Below are 20,147 nucleotides of genomic sequence, written 5' to 3'. Positions count from 1 at the left end.
TTATTTTTATTTTTTTACGGTAGTAATACCTGGACAGTTCAACTTTTTATCCAAGTTTCAAATGTATTCCAAATTAACTAATCCACACATGTGTCGAAACTCAAGGTGGGCTTTGGCTTACTTAGTCAGAGTGTTGCCATTTTGCTCTTTCTCTCTGTGCTTTCAAAAAGTATTAATCTGCTAGTTTTGGAATGCCTGCCAATTAGCCTACCAAGTATGGAGGGGAGGCAGTAGACACTGGACAAGGCCTGTGTCTGAGACACTAACAGTGCTATCTTGCGCTGGAATAGGCAGGCCAGGAGGTCTGTGCTGTATCCAGTGCAAGATAGGGGCCCAAAGTGGCTCAGCCAGAGGTAAGGGGAAACTCTTCCCCTTATTTCTGGTAAGCTACTGCAGCTCCAGTGGATCTCCTTGGACTTGTGCCACCTCAGGAGGTGACATAAGTCTGAGGAGAGCGGAGCGGCTTGCAGCCACTCTACGCCGTTCAGGGAACGGGGTTGGGATCCAGCATAACAAGAAGAGTTTTTTCCCCCCTAACTCTTTGTATGAACTCTGACTGAAATGTGTAAAAGTGTAACACCTCAGTAGAGATGTTTCTTGATTTCAGCTTTACCCCTAGAAGCCGCATAGTATGCTTTGCTCAAATCCTCTAAACCTTCCACCTCTAGTGTTGCTTATTGACTCCGTGGCACTGGACCCAAAACCCACACCTGTCTGCCAACTAGCACTGCCCCTTGGAGGGGTAGTAGTACGACAGAGGGAAGGCTGACTAAGGGGCTGAGATGAGAAAAAAAGGAGTTGCACACTTGGGTTTGGGTACTCTCCCCTTCCATCCACTGAGGGGCCCACCACAAGGTTGACAGGGTGATTCATCACCTCCGTGACAACAGCTAGCTTGGGTAATATTATCTGTGCTGTCTGTTGGTTACTGTATTTGTGGGTGGACTGTAAAATAGTTTCCCTGATAGATCTCCTTCTGTGCAGTGGCATACCTGGGAGGGTCTGGCGTTGTCACTTGACCCCAGGCACCATCCCTCTGCCATGCCAACCCCCACTGGTCCTGCCCACTGCCTCCCTTCTGGAGGCCTTCGGAGGGCCAAAAAACATCACTTCCAGTTTCTCAGGGAAACCAGAAGTGACTTTTTATGCCCTCAGAGGGTCAGGGAGACTGTGCACGGCCTCTCCAGCTCTCCAAAGGCCTCCAGGAAGGAGGAAGTGGGTGGGAACAGCCAGGCTGGTGGGGGGGGGGGGTTGGCGGTTTGCAATTGTGGACCCAGTTAGCGCAGGGGCCAAGATCGCCACTGCTTCTGTGTTGTGCTAAGTGCATGTGGTCAAAATAAAAACTGCAGTGTACTTTATTCAAAAGTCTGAGTGTATTCCTTTCTGCCAAGATGAGATCCTGCTTACTGCTTGCAGTGCAGAGAATGGCCATTCTCCAAGCCTAAAGGGGAAGGGGGCTAGCCCCTCCCAGGCCCTAGTACCTCATTTCTAATAAGTACAAGTGTCTGAACAGTTGCTTCTGAAGGACATAGCCCAAATTGGAGACATCCACAGGTCAAGTTGTAACATTTATATGATAAATTTCCAGAGTTCTTTTTTTATGGCTCTACTCATTTTTCAGTGCTTTTTGGCAGTCACAACTGGGTTTATTCCTCCTTGTATTATATATTTTACTGTTTGTTAGGAAACAATTTCGGATATGAGAATTGTTTCTTTTACTATTGTTAATATGTCAGCAATGCTGGAATTTGTGTACAACATCATCTGCAGGACATCATGGGGGGGGGAAATATACTGTCCAATCACTTGAGACCCTTTATCAGCCCTCTATGAAACCTGTAGGAAGTGTGCCCCTTTGTGCAACTTCCTCCCTTCCTCATGTTCTCTCTCTCAATGACCACTGGAAGGAGAAGGATGCAGACTCCTAAGCTCTGTCTCCATTATGGCAGACAGTCATTATGAGCACACACACACACACACAGAGAGAGAGAGAGAGAGAGAGAGAGAGAGAGAGAGAGAGAGAGAGAGAGAGAGAGAACAGCTATAGTGTTCTCTGTGACACAACTAACAGGAGCCTCTGATACTTCAGAGGTAAAACTGGGAAACTGTGAGTAAAGTATTATTTTTTGGAAACCTTAACTGCCTCTGCTCTTCTGTGTGTTTCTTGATAGCAGCAAGCTAGCTGGGTGGTGGAATTTATCAGAGGAAAATGGTTCTTCTGCTGATTGCTTGAAATCCCAGAACCCCCTTTTCCAACAAGCAGTAACCGATTTCTACATACAAAATGATTTTACATGTACTACATAGTAATTTTGCAATTACAGTTGTGAGCATTTCAATTTTCTGGCTTTCTCAGTTGACATAATATTATTTTGTGCAAAGCTTTCCATCATCCACAAAAGTACAATAAGTTGTCCGCACACAAGACCTACTTAACATGCACTCTTTCCTTGCTTGCCAGAAAACAAGAGACTACTATATGTATTAGTTATTTTATTAATGCAAAGTACAGATTTTAATTCCTGACTTGTGACATAATCCTACACTTACCCTGTGCCAGTGTAGTGACTGCTGAGCCAGTGTGCACAGACACAAACGTGCCATAAAGCACGTCACAACTGCATAGAAGAAAGGGAAGCCAGCAGGAAGGCCTGCACAGTCCTGCCTGCACCAGTGCAAGGAGGAACATGTGCCACAGCAGGTAAGAGATGCTCCAAGAAGAGCAGGGGTGGGAGAAGGCTAAGGAGGGGAGGCAGGAATGGACTGAGTTCTGGGAGGGGCAGGATTGTTGGTAGCCGCACAGGCCATATCCTATTATCCTAACCCCCTCCCCAGACCTGAAACTCTAACACAGCTCAACTCATATCTAAGCTAATTATTTAGTAGATGCAGGTCTGAGTAGACACATTGTGCAGGCTGGACCAAGGGGACAAATGTTCCCTTTCCTTGAGAAGACCTCCAGCCTGCTCACTTCTAGCATAGGATGCAGTGCAATTGCGCTGGCCACACTGCATCACCGCTGGTTAGGATGGGCTGTTTCTTAATCTTCAGATTGTATTGCTGACAGTTTTTCAGCTGCTCCCTTCAAACTCAGCAGGGATACCTTGGCTTTCTCCTCATTCTTGACAGGTAAATCTGTTTCAATATTTTCATTGACACGAGTGGAATTTTCTCCTGCAACCTGCCAATTCTGTAAAGATTATCAGTCACTTCAAAGCAGTCACAGGTTGGAATTGTAATCCAGTTTCATAATACTATTGCTTTGCATTCCAACAGCAAGCTGCAGCCCCAGCTGTTGCTACAAATGCTACTATTTAAAAGGTGCCATTTCAAAAAATAAGGATGTGTTCATCACATCTTGCTCATGCTTGCATACCCATTAGGTATTTAATGAAGCTTTGAAACCATGTATAGAATATCTATACATGCGTCAGTATCACTTAGAATAATAGAATGTTCGTGTTGAAAGATACCTTAGAGGTCATCTAGTCCAACCCCGTGCTCTGTGTAGGTGACTACAAAATCCCTGACAGGTGGTGACCCAGCCTCTGCTTGAAAACCTCCAAATGAGGGAGAATTCACAACTGCGTGAGGCAGATTATTCCAGCACTAGGTAGGTCTTAGAATTCTTTCACACCTCCTTCTTCCTCACTATCTAGCTTAAAACTACTTTCATGTATTTTCAATCCATTGGTTCTAGTTCTGTCCCCAGGAACCACAGAGAGCAAGTTCTTCCCTTCTTCCACATGACAGCTCTTCAGATACCGTATTTTTTGCTCCATAAGACGCACTTTTCCCCCCCAAAAAGGTGGGGGGGAAGTGTGTGCGTCTTATGGAGCGAATACTGCAAAAAAAAAAAAAAAACTCTGCCCTCGGCCCCGCCCCCTGTTCGCTCGGCTCGGCTCGGCTTCCCCAGGCAGTCAGAGGCTGAGCTACGGGGGGGGGGGGGGCTCCTGCCTTCCCTCAGCGCCCGCACGGACTGTAGCAGCGCTGGATGGAGTGCAAGGGCAATGAGCAGGGCTCCAAGGTGCCGCAGCCCGCCAGAGCCTGAGCCTCGCAAGCCCATGTGTCTACTCAGAAGTAAGTCTCAGAGTCACTGGGGCTCACTCCCAGGAAAGCGTGGGTGGGGTGGCAGTCTCGCTGCCCAATCCTGTGCATGCCTACTCTGAAGTGTCCCATTAGAGTCAGGGGGGGCTTACTCCCAGGAAAGCCTCTCTTTCCCCCCCCCAAGCCTGGAGCATCACAACTTCTCTGCAACACAAACACTTTCCCCCCTCTCTCACACACACAGGCTGCCCCATTCTCTTACACACACAGATGCTCTGCCCCCCCCACACACTCACACAGCAGGGGAGGGGTGCTTTCACTCACCTCATCCAGCATCTGAATGTAAGCCCCCCCCATCACAAAGAAAAAACTGTCTCCTTGGTCAGAATGCCAGTGTTTGCTTATTGCACAAGCCCCAGGTAAGGCTCGGTTCTCACCATAAATCCAGAGGTTTGTTGTGTCTTGAGAATTCAAGTTGTGGTTGGACTTTCCACTTGTTCATTTGTATTGTATTATATGGGAACTGGCGAGGAGGTAGATGTGGTGTCAGCAGTGGCCCCTTTAAGGGTAAGGCCTGGGCATCCAGCAGAGTGTGCTGCACAGCTGCAGCCACTGGAAGGCAATAGGGCCCTCAGGGATATAAGGAGTACCTGAGGCAGAAAGGGTTTGTGGGTTTTGGAGGAGTGCGGACTGGAGACAGACAGACAGACATTATTGAATTTGGAATCTTACTGTGGATTGTGACTGGACTTGGATACCCTGACGGATTTGACTGACCTACCGTACCTGGAACCTGACCTTGGACTGTAATTTGGCTTATTGGCTCTGGACTCTGATTTGGCAACTCTGATTGATGGGACTGATTTACTTGGCATCTGTGGACTGGAACGGGACTCACTTTTGCTTGCTGCGCTGGTGAGTTGCACAAGGGGGACTGATCAGCCTTAAGCGGGCACAAGGCCCAGTGGATTGGAATTTGGCAGAACATCATTGTAGCAGAAAGATAATGTGATCCCCTATTTGTGTGCACCTGCTTTTGTGAGCTTTATAAATTCTGAGTTCTTGGGGTTTCCAGAAAACTAGAGTACTCAAACCTTTAAGTCTCTCCATTTGTTAATGACAGTGATAATGGTTCTTAATGCCTCTGTTGACTGCTGTTCACTTTACATGGTTCAAATGTTATTCTGTTATAGTTTATTAAATATTTTATTACACTATTTGGTTCAGAATATTTTTTTTCCTGCTTTCCTCCTCTAAAAAATAGGTGTGTCTTATGGTCAGGTGCGTCTTATGGAGCGAAAAATACGGTACTTGAAAGCAGTCTTCTCTTTGCCAGGCCATCTGTCATAGTCATTTGTCACAGCACTTGTTTCCAGACCCCTCACAATCTTAGTCCTCTGAACTTGCTCCAACTTCTCCTCCTTAACAAGTGGTGCCCAAAACTGAATGCAGTATTTCATATGAAATCTGACTAGTGCAAAATAGCATGGAATGATTTCTTCTTGTAATCTGGACTCAATGCCTCTGCTAATGCAGCCCAGCAACGCATTTGCTTTCTATTATAGCTGCATCCCACTGCTGGCTCATGTTCAACGTATGGTCAACTTATATTATTCAGTAATTTGCACTCAAGAAAAAATAAGATTATCTATAATGGTTAGTATGTTTGTGAACAGTTCATACAAACTGAATGACAATATCAGAATCATTTTTATTGCAGGTTGAAAATTGTCCAAAGTCCACTATAGAATGTAGAACTTACTGCTTAACTCTTTGGAGTGTGTTCTATAACTCAGTGCAAACTGAGAATTATTTCAGTCAATTATTATTTGTTGTTGTTCCAGGCTTTTACAATGTGCTTGAACCCTTAGAACTCCATCCTATTCCTCAATTTGAGATCAACAAAATTGTGAATTTAAATTCTGTTTTAAAGGTGTGCCCCTTTTTAGTTCTGCACAAATCATAGTGTCTTGAATTCTGTCCGCAAGGACAAATAACAATTTTGACCAGCTGAAAAAGATTCTTCTTTCACCACTTTCTCCCCATGCAGTGGCGGACCTTCCCTCGAGGCGCCCTGGGGCCAAGTGCCAAGATGTTGCCCCCTCCGCATGAAGCCACCCCCCGCCACTCACTTAGATCTCCACGTGACTCCAGGACCGACAGCCGTCTGAGGCTTCCCCGTGGTCTTAAACTGTGCTTCCCGAAATTTGGAAATCCAACCATGTTGGGAGCCTCATTAAGGCTTCCTGCATGGTCCTGGAGGCGCACGAGCTTCATGCCTGGGGCATTTGCCCCGTTCTTCGAAAGGGAGGTCTGCTGGTATCCCCACATCATGTGCATTAATGGTCTCTCTCTCTCTCTCTCTGTGCGTGCGCGCATGCATATGCTCTTGGGCATTTATCACTGAAGTCTTCAACACATGTTTTGAGAGTGAGACTCTTAAGAATAAGCCTGGTATCTCAGCAGATGTTGTTCAGAATATACATCCTCCCATTGCAATGTTATGTTATGCAATGTTAAGGAAGCATGCCCAATTTAAGTCACTGGGATCCCGTTAAAGCAGCATTTCTCAACCTTCATCCACCAAAATACCACCCGGCACAGTCCACCTATTGGAAGTAACACCAGAAGTAGCTTGACATGATGTCATTACCAGTTATTTCTGGGTTGGGAGGCCAGACATGATGCAACAAACACCAGTAAGAGGCTCAGGGCATGCAGGAGGGCTTTTTCAAGCATGCAAAAACCACACACTGGATCTCTGCCTGCCAAGCAAAGCCTCCTACCGCTGTTTGTCATGTCATAGTCTTGCTGCCAGTTGGCAAGTGTCAGGAGTGCCGCATGTACCACCAGACACCTCCTCACATACCACTTGTGGTATGCATACCACTGATTGACAAATCCTGATTTAGAGTAAATGTAGATAGGCTTCTCCACTTTCAAGAGTGATGAAAATGAGACACAAATATCCTAATTCCAGATCCTCACTCTCCTTCATGTCACTCCACCACGTTAGCTGAGCGTGTGCAGCAAGAGGGACAGTGTTTGCCCCTTAGAGCAGGGGTGCCCAAACCCCAGCCTGGGGATCACTTGTGGCCCTCGGAGACTCCCAATCTGGCCCACAGGGAGCCCCCAGTCTCCAATTAGCCTGTGGCCCTCCAGAGACTTACTGGAGCCCGTGCTGGCCCAAAGCACCCACGCTCATCCTGAGGGCAACTGTTCAACCTCTCACATGAGCTGTGAGACAAGAGTTCCCTGCACCGCTTGCTGTTTCATGTCTGTAATGCAGCAGTGGCAGTGAAGGAAAGGGTTTGTGCAAGGCCTTTTATGATCTTCATTCATTCATATAAGTTCCATCTCTAATATATTCATTTATGTAAATTTGAAATGTAAATTAATTCCTTTTTTCCAGCCCCCAACACAGTGTCAGAGAGATGATGTGGCCCTCCTGCCATCCTGTTTGGACACACCTGCCTTAGAGCAACTGCCATGTGCTTGAATTGGCATGGCCCTGCTACAGCACTGACTCCTTCTTGAGGAACTTGAGGGATTATTCTGGTCTCTCCTGACTCTGGAGGAACCAAGTAAGTGGCTGAGCAGACAACTGGCTACTGCTGCAACATATACACTTTCCTCCCAGCCTTAGAAATTTGCAATGTCTGGAGTTGTCTGCTCCTTTGCCAGAAAGAAAGCAGGAGAAGAGGAAATTGTTCAAACCCTGCAGAGCTTTGTAAAGCAGGGAGAAAACAGCCCCTCTCTCAATTTGTCTATGTGGCTCAGCAGATAGTCTCACAAAGCTTGTGCTCCTCTTTTGCTCTCCTTATTTTTGACTGTATGTTGTTAATGTACATTTAGATTGTTTCACAGACCTTACATGACTGTTAAAATACTGAAAATTCTCTTTCAGTGTGTGGTATTTGCAGCTTTGAGAATGACCAACACATTCAAAACCACCCCTTAATAAACAAAGGTGAATGATTTCTTGGTAATACAGCAGACAAGTCAGTGGATAGTAGAGCAATCAGGGCGCAATCTAAACAGTGCCGTAGGCCAGCACGTCTCTTGCGCCAGCATCTGGGTGTCACAGAAGTGCCATACGGAGGCACTTTTAAGCAGGCAGATCAGCGCATGGAGGTGTGCCAGCCTTCAGAGGCTGAATCTGACCTTCATGGTGCCAGTGTGTGGTAAGTTTGCTTTGGCAGCAGGCCACTAGTGTGGGGATCTGGGGAGGAGGGAGGATGTTCTGAGCGCATTTCAGAGCACGGGGGGAAGGGGACAAGCGTGGGGGCGAACCAGACCTGGGAGGGGGGGTGGTCCAGTATCCAGCACTTAGGCCTGATCAATACCCCCTCCCGGGAGACTCGGCCTAGTTCTAGGCTGCTCGGATCTGCGACGCCTCTTTTGGTGGCACAGATCTGAGTAGCTCCATTTGGGCTACTGCTGCCAGGGTAAGGGGAATCAGTTCCCTTTGCCCCAGGTTGTGCTGCAGCCAGCCCCAGCCCTGTTCTGGGCACAGCACAGGTCAGCTGGCCTGCCTGCTCCAGGGCAGATTCGGACTAGGCTCCTCATCCTTGAGCAATATTGTGCTCATTAGCATTTTCTGAAATGCTTCGTACGGTAAGAATCTTAGTTCCTAGATGTTTCCTTCACATATGGAAAAAGTCTCCTTTTACAATGCTGTTTCCTGCAGAGTTCCCAAAGGGCTACATACCACTGGCATACCTACTTTGATATTTTTTTTTTCTAAAATCAAAACAGGGAGTTTAGAATCTTTATTGAAAATGATACCTTCATTGTACTAACACTGCTAGTGATCTCTTCAGATTTATAAACATTTCAAGCCTAGAATTCTTGAAAACATATCTATCTGAACTGAACTATATGAGTTCATGGCAGTATCCCACATAGTTCTTCCATTCATTCCATTCCAAAACCACAGCTGGAACAGTAAGGTGAATAAAGACGTAGTTCACCTACTGTTTATTAACAGTATGTGGCAGCAAATGTCAGAATTGTACTCACAAGCTGTACTGTCTTGTCAGTTTCCTTACACGAGATACTTTAACTTCCTGCTTGTCTGGCTCACCACTTGTCTCTGTGGTTTCTGGCCTTGAAGGAGCAGGACTTCTAAAAACAGCAATGGTAAAAATTAGTATCCAATTAAAAACCTTTATTATTATTATTATTATTATTATTATTATTATTATTATTATTAACGGTATTTATATACCGCTTTTCAACTAAAAGTTCACAAAGCGGTTTACAGAGAAAAATCAAATAACTAAATGGCTCCCTGTCCCAAAAGGGCTCACAATCTAAAAAGATGCAAATGAATACCAGCAGACAGCCACTAGAACAGACAGTGCTGGGGTGAGGTGGGCCAGTTACTCTCCCCCTGCTAAAAAAAGGAGCACCCACTTGAAAAAGTGCCTCTTACCCAATTAGCAGGGGTTAATTGGCATCAGATGCTTTATTGGCATCACAACAAAAATTTCAAATACATCAAGAAAATACGTAATGGAAAACCACAACCAGCCACTTAATACTTAATGATGCGCACTTGATCATATTCTTGCATCAGTGGGTCACTGGGAAAAATTAGTACTTATTGACAGATTTAAAAATTGTGTGTCAGTCATGTATTGAAACAACTGATTCATTAATTTAAATAAACTCATTTATTGCCAATATCTCAATAAAGGTGCTTGTTTGAGATAATGAAGGCAGTATGAGCTATTTTATTGTTTAATAAGCAGAACGACTCACCCATTGTTAGAGGGGCAGTCCCATGGCCTAATATTTATTTTAGGCCATGACCTAAATCTTTAATAAAAATATTTTACAAATAAAAGTAACTTTATTAATGTTTACTTCCTTATGCTGTATATTTTAATATAAATTATTTTATTATTAAAATATTTTTTTTATTTAAAATTTTATTTTTATTAAATAGGCCATGTCTTAATTAAAAATAGAAATTCTTAATTTATTAAAACCAAAATAATCTCCCCTCGCCATGTTGGGTTTCCAGGGTGGGTTGCCACTGGATTTGAAGAAGCTTAGCAAGTACATAGTAGATTCCCAGGATATTTCAATATCCTCTGTTAATAATCTCAACCCTACAAATAAGAAGTAACAGACCTTGTATCTGGGTCCTGCCGGGTAGAAGTCTTAACAGGATTTAGCAAAGGGGATTTCTCTTTTCCAACCTGTTGAAAGTAGAGCAATAATTTAGTAGTCTGCAGAAAAGACAAAATCACTACATAAATTATCATTTTGCAAATGGCTTTTTAAAAGTCCTGGATCAACAGCAATAAGGTGAAATAGCCATATGTGAGAACCAGTGGTCTCCATATGGATGCTGCTTGTGGTACCCCCCAAAAGAGGCCCCACCATTACACAATAAGCACCAATAACAATTCAACATTCTGTAACTGCTTTGGTTTTTGAGACTTCACTACCAGAACGTCATACTTAAGAAGGCCCAATACAAACATTCAAAAACTTGCATGGAAATCAGCATTTTCCACAAATGTAGCACAGGTTTGGATGCAAAACCATGTGCATATCTGTGTGCGATCCATGAATTGTTGCTCATGGAATAAGGCAAGTACCCTTTTCACTTCTTAATTCGTGAGTTTGGAATCTTCCACATGGGTTTTGAACATCTGGTTGGAAAGTTCAGGTGGTTGATATCCATGAGTGTTGAGACCTCAGATGATGAAAGACGGCTTCCTAAACTATCTCCAGAGGAAGATTTGCAGAAGCAGAAGGGTAAACCCTGCTTCAGAAGGGCAAAAACCTCAGAGGGAAATTCCTGCCCCTTCTATCAGGCCAGTGCTCCTGGGATACATGCAGACACAGGAAGACAGCTGAAGGATGATTGATAGCCCCGAAGAAGGGAGTAGCAGGGATTTTTTCACAGATAAACCCCTGGTTTTGAGCCATTGCAAATCCCATGTGGGGTGAAACTCATGGATGTAATTTCTGATGGAATAACTGCATGTCTGGTGCAGGCCTAAGTGAGAGAATTATGTCTCTCTATCTGCAGAGTGCCTCACATCATGGACACTGGACTCTTCTTTTTTGCAATTCTAGTTGCAAAAATACTCAGTCCGTCCTAGTCTTATACCTTTGGACTTTCTACATTACTAAGAACTTAACCTTTTCCCATTTAGACAAACTGAATTAAATCCTATTGTTATGAACAATGCGGTTGCTGATGTAACAATGATACCAATGGGAGTTGAAGCTCTTATAATATCTTTTTTTTTTTTAAATGTGTGACTCTTGAGGAGATGAATTTATTGCTCATCTGAGTGGTGACTAATAGCAAAATTCTGAGCCACGAAAAGAATTGTGTGCAAAAACGCAGTCACTGGGGGCAGGGCAAAGATACTATTCAGCCACGGAGTCACATCTATTCTTGTCTTACTTCTGAGTCTCTTGCACTGATATCAGATTCATTTGGAGTGTTTCTAGAAAATGCACAAGTTTTCAGTAAGAAATAATCAAAGATGCATCTTTTCTCATACTCACCCTCAGACAGCCTGTGTACGAATGATCATTTCTCATGCAGCAACAACAATAAAACACTTCATATTTTTACAATTTTACAGATGCATAAGGCATGTGCATTGTGATAGACACAATGGGTTCATTTATAACATTGTGGTTTCATGATAGTGAAGTACTGTTGGGAAACTATCATCCTGGCATGGATAGACATTGCGTAAGATTTGGGCCTGCTGCAGATGTTTCCCTAGAAGTGAGGGAAAATTCTCAAAGTTCCTGTTTTCCCTCTTCTTTTACTTGGGGTTCTTTCCTCTGCTTCATGATGTTTGCTGTAAAATCCAAAATCAGCATACATGTAACTCTTAATCCATTAGGAAAGGATTAAAGAAGCACTGAGACATTTGGTTTTCTAGGTCAAAATCTGATGGCCTTTGTATCATTTGCCCTTTCATGCATCAACTTCAAAGTAGTTTCTAGATCTCACAACTACAGATCGAAGTTTGAAGCAAGCACGCATTTTCTACAGATTAAAACAAAACAAAATAAGGCATATAAAACATATAAAGCGCAGGAGGCCAAGTCCCATCAATGTCCCATTGCTCCCCACCAACCCTATGACCTTGTTGGCTAGATTTGGGGGAAGAGAGAGGGAGTAAATTGAAAATTCCTAGGTAGTCTGATGTGTGCAAATGCAGTATCTGAATTTGGATGGTTAAAAAAAAAGAGAGAATATGGCAATTCTATCCAAATCTGTATTGTCCTGTAAAGCAGGGAGATTCTTTCTTCTGCACCTAATCCAGAATGAACACAGATAATAAACTGCATGGAGAAAGTGGTGTGCGTTTGTTTAGAATGTGTGCTAAAATGCTGCAGTGCAGACAGTCACGGTGCTCTTTGTTTTTAACTATCATGTAGATGCTGTTGCTCTGCCTCTACTTATTAACAGCTCAATCCTGAGCTGCCCAGCGTGCGAGGCTGCAGTGGCGCCGAAAATGGCTGCCACGGCATCCAGTGCACGCCAGGCAGCAGCCACCTCCTCCTTGGGAGAAGGCGATTTTCGTCCCCTTCCCCCAGGTAGTAGCCCCACAATGGGGCCACTCAATTCTACAATGACCCAAAGGTTGGCATAGAGTTCAGAGCCTCCATGTCAGGCAGTCAGCCTTACATGGAGGCTCTGGACCAAGTGGAGCAAAGCTCCACCAGTCCCACCTCCCTTCCACTCCACTCCCCCCACCCTGGAACGCCTCCTCCCCGTCTCCCCCCACGCCCCCACCTACCTCTCTGCTTCTTGGTGGTCAGTGTGACCATTCAGCAGCAGAGCTCTGGAACTCCACCGGCACTAGCCCAGCACCGGCCAGCACTGGGCTAGCACTGGTGGAGCATCGGTGCTAGGGCCCACAAACATACCTTATGGCATGTTAATGACAGTGCACACTTGCGGTGAGCCAGCACGCGCTGGGCAGGATTGGGCCTGTCACTACATAGAATGAAGACATTAACAGAAGTCATCGGAAGCTTCTCAGGCATTGCCATACAGTGGTGAGTCTCTCCCCTCCCAGAAGACGTGTGACTTGATAATCTACAATTTTTTTTCTGTGCTAGCACCTCTACTGTACAATTCATTCCCTAAAGCGATCCACCAAGCCAATGCTATCAAAATCTTTAGACAGATACTGAAAATCTATTTCCACCAGGCTTTTGAATTTCTTCAATAATAATATTCAGCAATAATAATAATAATTTCTTCAATAATAATAATAATATTGAGAACTTTTAGTTGAAAAGCGGTATATAAATACTGTTAATAATAAATAATAATAATAATATTCTTTAGAGATAGACAGAGCTAAATTTGCATTAGTTAATTTTCACTGCATGCTTTTATAACATTTATTCTTAAATTTCCATTGCATTATGTAAGCCAGTTTGTGTGCCTCTTATTGCAAAAGGCAGAATGCATATTTATTTCTAAAGAAAATCATTAAAGCTATTGCTGCTAAACACTTGGCCCAATCCTATTCAAAGGAAGCATGGGCGGAACACAAAGCACTGTAAAGCGCTTTGTGGCAGTGCCAGGGAGTGGGAGTGCTGGCGTGAAAGCCAGAGCCTTCCTTTGCATGCTGGTGGAGTGACAGAGGCCCACTGGAGCAGGTATATCTGGAGCGGGGCGGAATGAGGCGGGGTGGGGTGGGGGGTTGAATGGGGTGGTGGTGAGCAGATTTGGCCCAGGAGCAATTCTGCAATCTGCAGCATCAGTGCAGTCCAAATCCCAACTCCCTTCCCAGGCCTGATCCTCCTGCACAGATCAATGAAGACTTGCACCAGTAATATTGCGCCAGTAATCTGAGTTGACCCATTGTGGTTGCTGGAACTTAGCCCGGTGTAAGGGAACAAATATCCCCTTACCCCAAGGAGACCTCCAGCAGTTAAAAAAAAAACCCCACTGGATACAGTATAGCCCGCTCTGGTGCTATTGCAACACTGTGCAGGGATTTAAATAGGATTGGACTGACAGTGAAGCAACATACTTCAAACCACATACTGTTCATGCTGGTAAGTGGCAATATTGTCTTGATCAAGCTGGGTCTATATAAAAGAACTGTACAAAGAGTAGTGGAACAGGACACCAGTGGATTCGTTTTTCCATTGAACTGCCTTTCAATTGCTGCCCACATTGCCATCTGCAGTATTTTGTAAGGGAAGAGATATAGGGTGAAAAATTTGGGGAAAATATGTATTTCTGCTCGTGCTATTGCTCTTCATCCTAGAGATTAGTAATAGTCTTGATCTAATCTATGCAGTGTCAAAAAGAGTAACAGGTTTCTTGAATTTAATTTGTGCTGTTCATATTGCTTTATTATCAAGACCAGCCTTGACAGACTGATAGCAACTATGGCCTGAGGCTTCAAGCAACAGTCTGAACATGGCTACATTTAATTTAGAGGAGTTTTTCAGGATAATTCTTCATTCCCACGAGATCTGTTTGACAGGTGGCAATAACTAACATGTGACTGTTAAATCAAATGAGGCCATCTTTTCAGACAGTTAGGGCTGCAACCATTTTATTTTTAAAACATACCTCTTGGTAAGTGGAACATAATGTGATAACATTCATTCCAGCAGAGTAAGTATGTGACAGCAAGACAAAGAGAGGTGCCACTTGATTTGAAGAAATGTACATAATCAGAAATTGAAAATAGTTGCTTTTTTAATTGAAAAGTTATCAGCTTACGTGAAATACAAAACAAAGTAACATCAATTTTGCCCATAATACAATTTGTGATGAACACACATCACATTGTGATGAATACACATTATAAGAAAATAAAAGTTTGACTGACTTTCAGTTCTGAAAGTCAAACTAGTTGCAGCAGACTTATTTCTGCCTTAAAACAGCAACAGTGTGATAGTCAGATTTGGATGCGACATGGAAATAAGGGTTGTTTAACCCTTTAACTCTGTGCTGTTATCTTGCTGAAATTCCCTCCCACTTGCTAGAAGCCCCAAAGATGCCCCCCAAATTCCCTATTCCAATGGGGGGGGGATTTTCAGCACCACAGGTAAAGGATTGAAAACCCTCTACTTATGAATCTGTAGTTTTAAAGTAAAAATAAGTTAGACAATAACAGTGGGCGCCTGGCCCCTGCCTGACCGCACAACGACCCCCTCCTGCCCCCATCCCCAAGCTCTCACCTGAGCCCAGCCCGCCTCCCTTCCCACCGCGCTCTGCTTCCCCGCACAGCTTCCAAGCCGGTGGAGGGTGCAGGGAACACGCACCAACACTGAGGAGGAGGAGGACGGACAGCCAGCCAGCCAGCGAGACGGGCTGTGGCACCCATGGAACGCCCAGGTATTGGCTTGGCAGAGGAGGAGGGGAAGGAAGCTGGCTGGTGCAGCCCCCGTGCCAATCTGCAGCACGAGCCTAGGCGTGTCTACTCAGAAGTCTCATTATGCTCAATGGGGCTTGCTCCTGGGAAAGAGTGCATAGCCTTGCAGCCTGAGAGCCCAAGCCTATGCATGTCTACTCAGAAGTAAGTTCCACTGTGTTCAATGGGGCTTACTCCTGGGAAAGTGTCATAGCCTTGCAGCCTGAGTAGACAAGCAGAGGAAGGGCTCTGAGGCTGCAGTCCTCTCCACACTTTCCTGGGAGGAAGCCCCACTGCCTCTAATGGGACTGACTTCTGAGTAGACAGGCACAGGATTGGGTTCTTAGGCTGCAATCCTAGGCACTTTTCTGGGAGTAAGCTCCACTGACTAGAATGAGACTTACTTCAGTGTAGACATACCTAGGATTGGGCTCTTAATCCTGGCAGAGATATATATCTGCACCTGTTTTCACATGCTAAGGGCAGGTGAAAAGGGATTCTACGTGTGTACAACGTGCTGTTCAGCCTTGCCAGAGATCCTCCTCATCCTTCCCCCACAAGCATGCCCTCCGCCAGCCAGCGTTTGCAGCTCCTATCCAGCAATGCACAGCAGCTGCTCAGGGCAGCAGAGAACATACAATTGCATGCCAAGCGCCTTCCCAAAGACACAGAGTATTCTGATACCTGAATTAAACCATATTTAATCACTTGTTTGCAAACATAGCTGTTTCTATGTGCACCTAAGGACCCCTCTCATGTAAGAATTCCTTTTTTGTTCTTACTCCCACAGTTGCTTAGAGTAATTTTACTACATGGAACTCATGCAAGCCATTTTTTGGAATCCATTCACTGCTTCCTCTCCTCGAAGTAGTGCCACACTACATACTAAACGCTACAAGTGCATCTGTACAGTATTTTTCCCCATGTGTAGAAAAAGTAGCTAGGGGGAAGGGGATGTGGAGATTGACAGCCCAATCCTATGCATGTCTACTCAGAAGTAAATTCATCTTTAGGGGGGAAGCACATAAAAAATATTTTATTTCTCCAATAAAAATGGTTTAAAAATAAATAAATAAATAAAGATTAACAAGTTGTGAGTTCCTGCACCTTTTTTTTTTTTTTTTTTTTTTTTTTTTACAAAAAAAGCACTGGATATTCCCTTCCATAATGCTTCAAAACCTGTCTTTATAGAAGTCTGCAATTTTAAAGTCTCCTAGGCATGCAACCTATTAACAGGCAAAGAGTTAACTGGTTTGTATTTTCTGTTCTTGCTGCTGCTTTTTAAAGGTTTTAATGCATTTATTTTAAACCACTGGTTTTTTTTAAGTAATTGTCCTTATTCTTCCCAACATAGCAGCTTTTCCTGTGGCTGTTTGCTGGCATACCCCTTGCAGTGTTGTCTCTCTCTCTCTTTTTTTAAATTAAGATTGCAAGCTTCTTTGGCACAGGGAACTTCTCCATTTCTTTTGCTACGTATTTTTTCACTGCTTCAGTTGATTTCATGGATGGGCCAGCCATGCTTTAAAGCAATTTCAAATTTGAAATTCCCATCAAATGTCATCTGTCAAATATGTAGCAGCATATGGAAGTGGTACTGATCAATGAAAAACTTCAGGCATTACAGTATAATCTTACTTACATGTGTATTATAAATGTGTATAAAGTAGTCTTGTGAATCTGGTACAACAGGCTTTTTTGAGTTTATGGTACTAGTCTGCACTACATTTCAAAAGGAAAGTACGTTTAAGAAATTGACAACTAAACTCAGACTGAAAACGTATCATCAGATAAAATAACATCAAAAAACCTGATTTTTACACACACTAAATTCTTGTAGTGGAATGTATTGGGCAAGTCAGAGGAAGAACCTGTTACATGGTCATCCCATCATTCTGGTGAAACCCTTTGCCTGAGTATTTCAACCAGGTTGAAAAGGAGAAAGTTTTTCCTTTTTAGCCCTTGTTGTTTACTTGCCCACGGAAATTTCCCCAAGCAGCTGCACTATCTTAGCTGCCCTGCAGCATATCTGCCCCCAATCTTGCCCTCAAGGAAAAACAAACTATTTAGGTTTGCTGCTTCAGCCAAGAAATCTTTGACACTGAGGTGTAAATTCCAGACACTAAATCCTATGTTAATGCAATGTCCTAGCTCTCTTGAGCAACAGAATGTATCCAAGCAAACCTTCCAGAAACAGGGTGAGAGCCCAACCTTTCTTCAATCTCTTAATCTAATTACCTCTCCCCAAACAGAAAATGATGACAATGACACACTTATTGAAATTGGGGATGGAACTTGCCAGGGATGGCAAGTTTTCAGGAAACAACAGATTAGTTCAGATTGAGTCCAGAGATTCCAAAGATTACCATTTTAGTCTATGGCCAGAAAAAATCCCAAACGGAAAGAAATTGGCCAGAGACCCCCAAATTGCTCTTCATTTCACCTAACTCTGGTATGTTTGAGAATTTGTCCATGGTACTGTATTATGTACTATCATCACATCAGTGGCCTAGGAATCTAAGTGCCAATTCTAGCACTTATCCTAGGTAACTTATCCCTTTGCTTCCCCCCAGTCTTTTGCCTCCTTTTCTGCATTTTATTTTCTCACCTATGTGGTCCAGTGCCTGTTGAGTTTGCACCCAGAATTCTCTTTTTTGACTCTCTCCTGACATATACAACCTCCTAGTTTTAGAAGTAGGCTACTTCAGAATGCCAGGTGCAAGGAAGTGGCAACAGGATGCAGGTATCTTGTTGCTTTGTGTGCTTCCTGAGGCATCAGGTGGGCCACTGTGAGATACAAGAAACTGGACAAGATGGGCCTTTAGTCTGATCCAGTGGAGCTCTTCTTATACTTTTGCCTCCTTTCTTTCCAGCCTGTTTTCCCTTGGTTTGGTTTCTTTTGGGAGCCTGCTGAACATGGCTACCTAGTCTCACAGATCTCTCCTCACATTTCCTGACCCAGCATTGGTGGTGAGGTTTTGTGCTTCTTCCATTTTCTCTTGCATCTTTATTCTAAGTCTATCTTCAAACCCCCATGTACAGTCTATATTGAGGTGTCAAATGGATGTCATATAGCAGGCGGAATAGCATTTATGCCACCTGCTGAGGGCCAGAAGTGACATAATTAAGCAGGAAGTGATGTCATTAAGCAAATGACAGCCCTCATCTTCATAGACACAAATATACCACCTTGTATGTCCTTTCTCCCACTTATCTACTTTGCATCTTCATGTTCTCCCTTTCTCTTTCAAGAAGTCTTTCACCTGCACAATCTTTCCCCCCAAGAATTGATACCTATTAGGTTGGGGTGGGTGTACCTTCTAAATCACTGCGTATATGATTGCACTTTTCCCTAGTATTGCAAATCTATCCCCCCAATAAATGTAACTGTATTTGCACCTTCATGCCATGAGCCTATGGCCCAAAGATATGCAGAACACATGTGTTTGGATGCACGCATATGACCACATACACATGTCTTGAGCATATGTCATAGTCAGGGCCAGCTTTAAGCCAACTGAACCAGTTGCTCCCAATTGGGCCCTGCACCTAAGGGGGCTCTATGCTAGGGTAATCACCTCTAGTCTTGTATTAAAATGTGCTTCGATCCATCTGGTCAATTATAAGAACATAAGAAAAGTGCGGCTGGATCTGGCCCATCTAGTCCAATCTCCTGTATCTCACAGTGGCCCACCAGATGCTTCAGGGAACACACAAAACAACAGGAGACCTGCATCCTGGTGCCCTCCCTCGCATCTGGTGAGGTAGTAGCCTACCTCTGAAATCAGGAGGTTGCACGTACCCATTCACAGCTTGTAACCCATGATGAACTTTTACTCCAGAAATTTGTCCAAACCCCTTTCAAAGGCATCCAGGTCAGATGCCATCACCACGTCCTCTGACAAGGAGTTCTGTGTTTTTGTTTAGGGATTCTTAAGAAAGGTTTCACTGGTTTGCTGCCCCTCTTCTCAAGGGAAGTGACGGGCAGAGTTTGGAGCCCTGGCTTCCTCGCCCTGCTACTAAACTCGCACAGAAGCTTAACTTGCTCTGTCTTACCTTGGCACTTTGTCCCAGGAGGCACCGAGTCCAAGAAGGCTATGCGCCACTTCATGCATTAACTCATATGCATTTTTAAGAGCACATTTTAATTGCTTTTCAGTCTACCATAAACATATGAATTCTATTTCTATTACAAATTTAATTTATATCTACAGACCTTGGCTTGGGCCCTGTAAAAAATGTTTCCAACTGGGCCCCGCTGCTCCTAAGGCCAGCCCTGGTGGTAATAAAGCCTTCCAATTTCTTTTTCACATTGCTTTTTTCTTCATATCTCTTTCCTCTCTCCCTTTGCCCTTTGCCCTTTTCCCAGCTCCAGTCCTCTTTCTCCATTATTTTCCTATGTCTCCTTCCCACATTCAACACCACCACCTGGTTCCTGAACTCTTCAGACCATCCTCTCTAATGCTCCTCCTAATCAGCATCATTTTGTGAGTTTGAAATAAGCAAAGTCTCCCCAATCATGCTTTCCTGTACTGTACCTTGTTCACATTGATGTGCAGAGCAGGCCATGGACCTACTGCTTTCGCAGTGTCTGTCTCTATCTTCTTTATATGAACAGAAGCATCATCATAATGGTGAGGAACTCCTGGGTGCCCAAAATTAGGAAAGGAAAAGTCTGAAAATAACTTCAAAAATCTTACAAATGCTTTGCACATTTCTAAA

General features: G+C 44.0%; 1 protein-coding gene across 1 annotated transcript in view; it reads right to left on the bottom strand.

Moving 5' to 3' along the window:
* LOC136652270 (band 4.1-like protein 4B) overlaps nt 1-13,089 on the bottom strand; it is a 33,666-nt gene extending 20,577 nt beyond the window's left edge. The window contains exons 1-3 of the mRNA XM_066629200.1: nt 12,970-13,089; nt 10,189-10,256; nt 9,070-9,174 (exon numbers count right to left, since the gene is read on the bottom strand). Coding sequence (XP_066485297.1) covers nt 9,070-9,174; nt 10,189-10,256; nt 12,970-13,089 — 293 coding nt within the window. The remainder of the gene's footprint in view (nt 1-9,069; nt 9,175-10,188; nt 10,257-12,969) is intronic.
* Nucleotides 13,090-20,147: the final 7,058 nt, after the last annotated feature.

This window comes from Tiliqua scincoides, chromosome 5 (assembly GCF_035046505.1).
Source record: "Tiliqua scincoides isolate rTilSci1 chromosome 5, rTilSci1.hap2, whole genome shotgun sequence".
Lineage (NCBI taxonomy): Eukaryota > Metazoa > Chordata > Lepidosauria > Squamata > Scincidae > Tiliqua > Tiliqua scincoides.
Note: the sequence above shows the minus strand (reverse complement) of the source record. Positions and strands in the feature narration are given on the sequence as shown.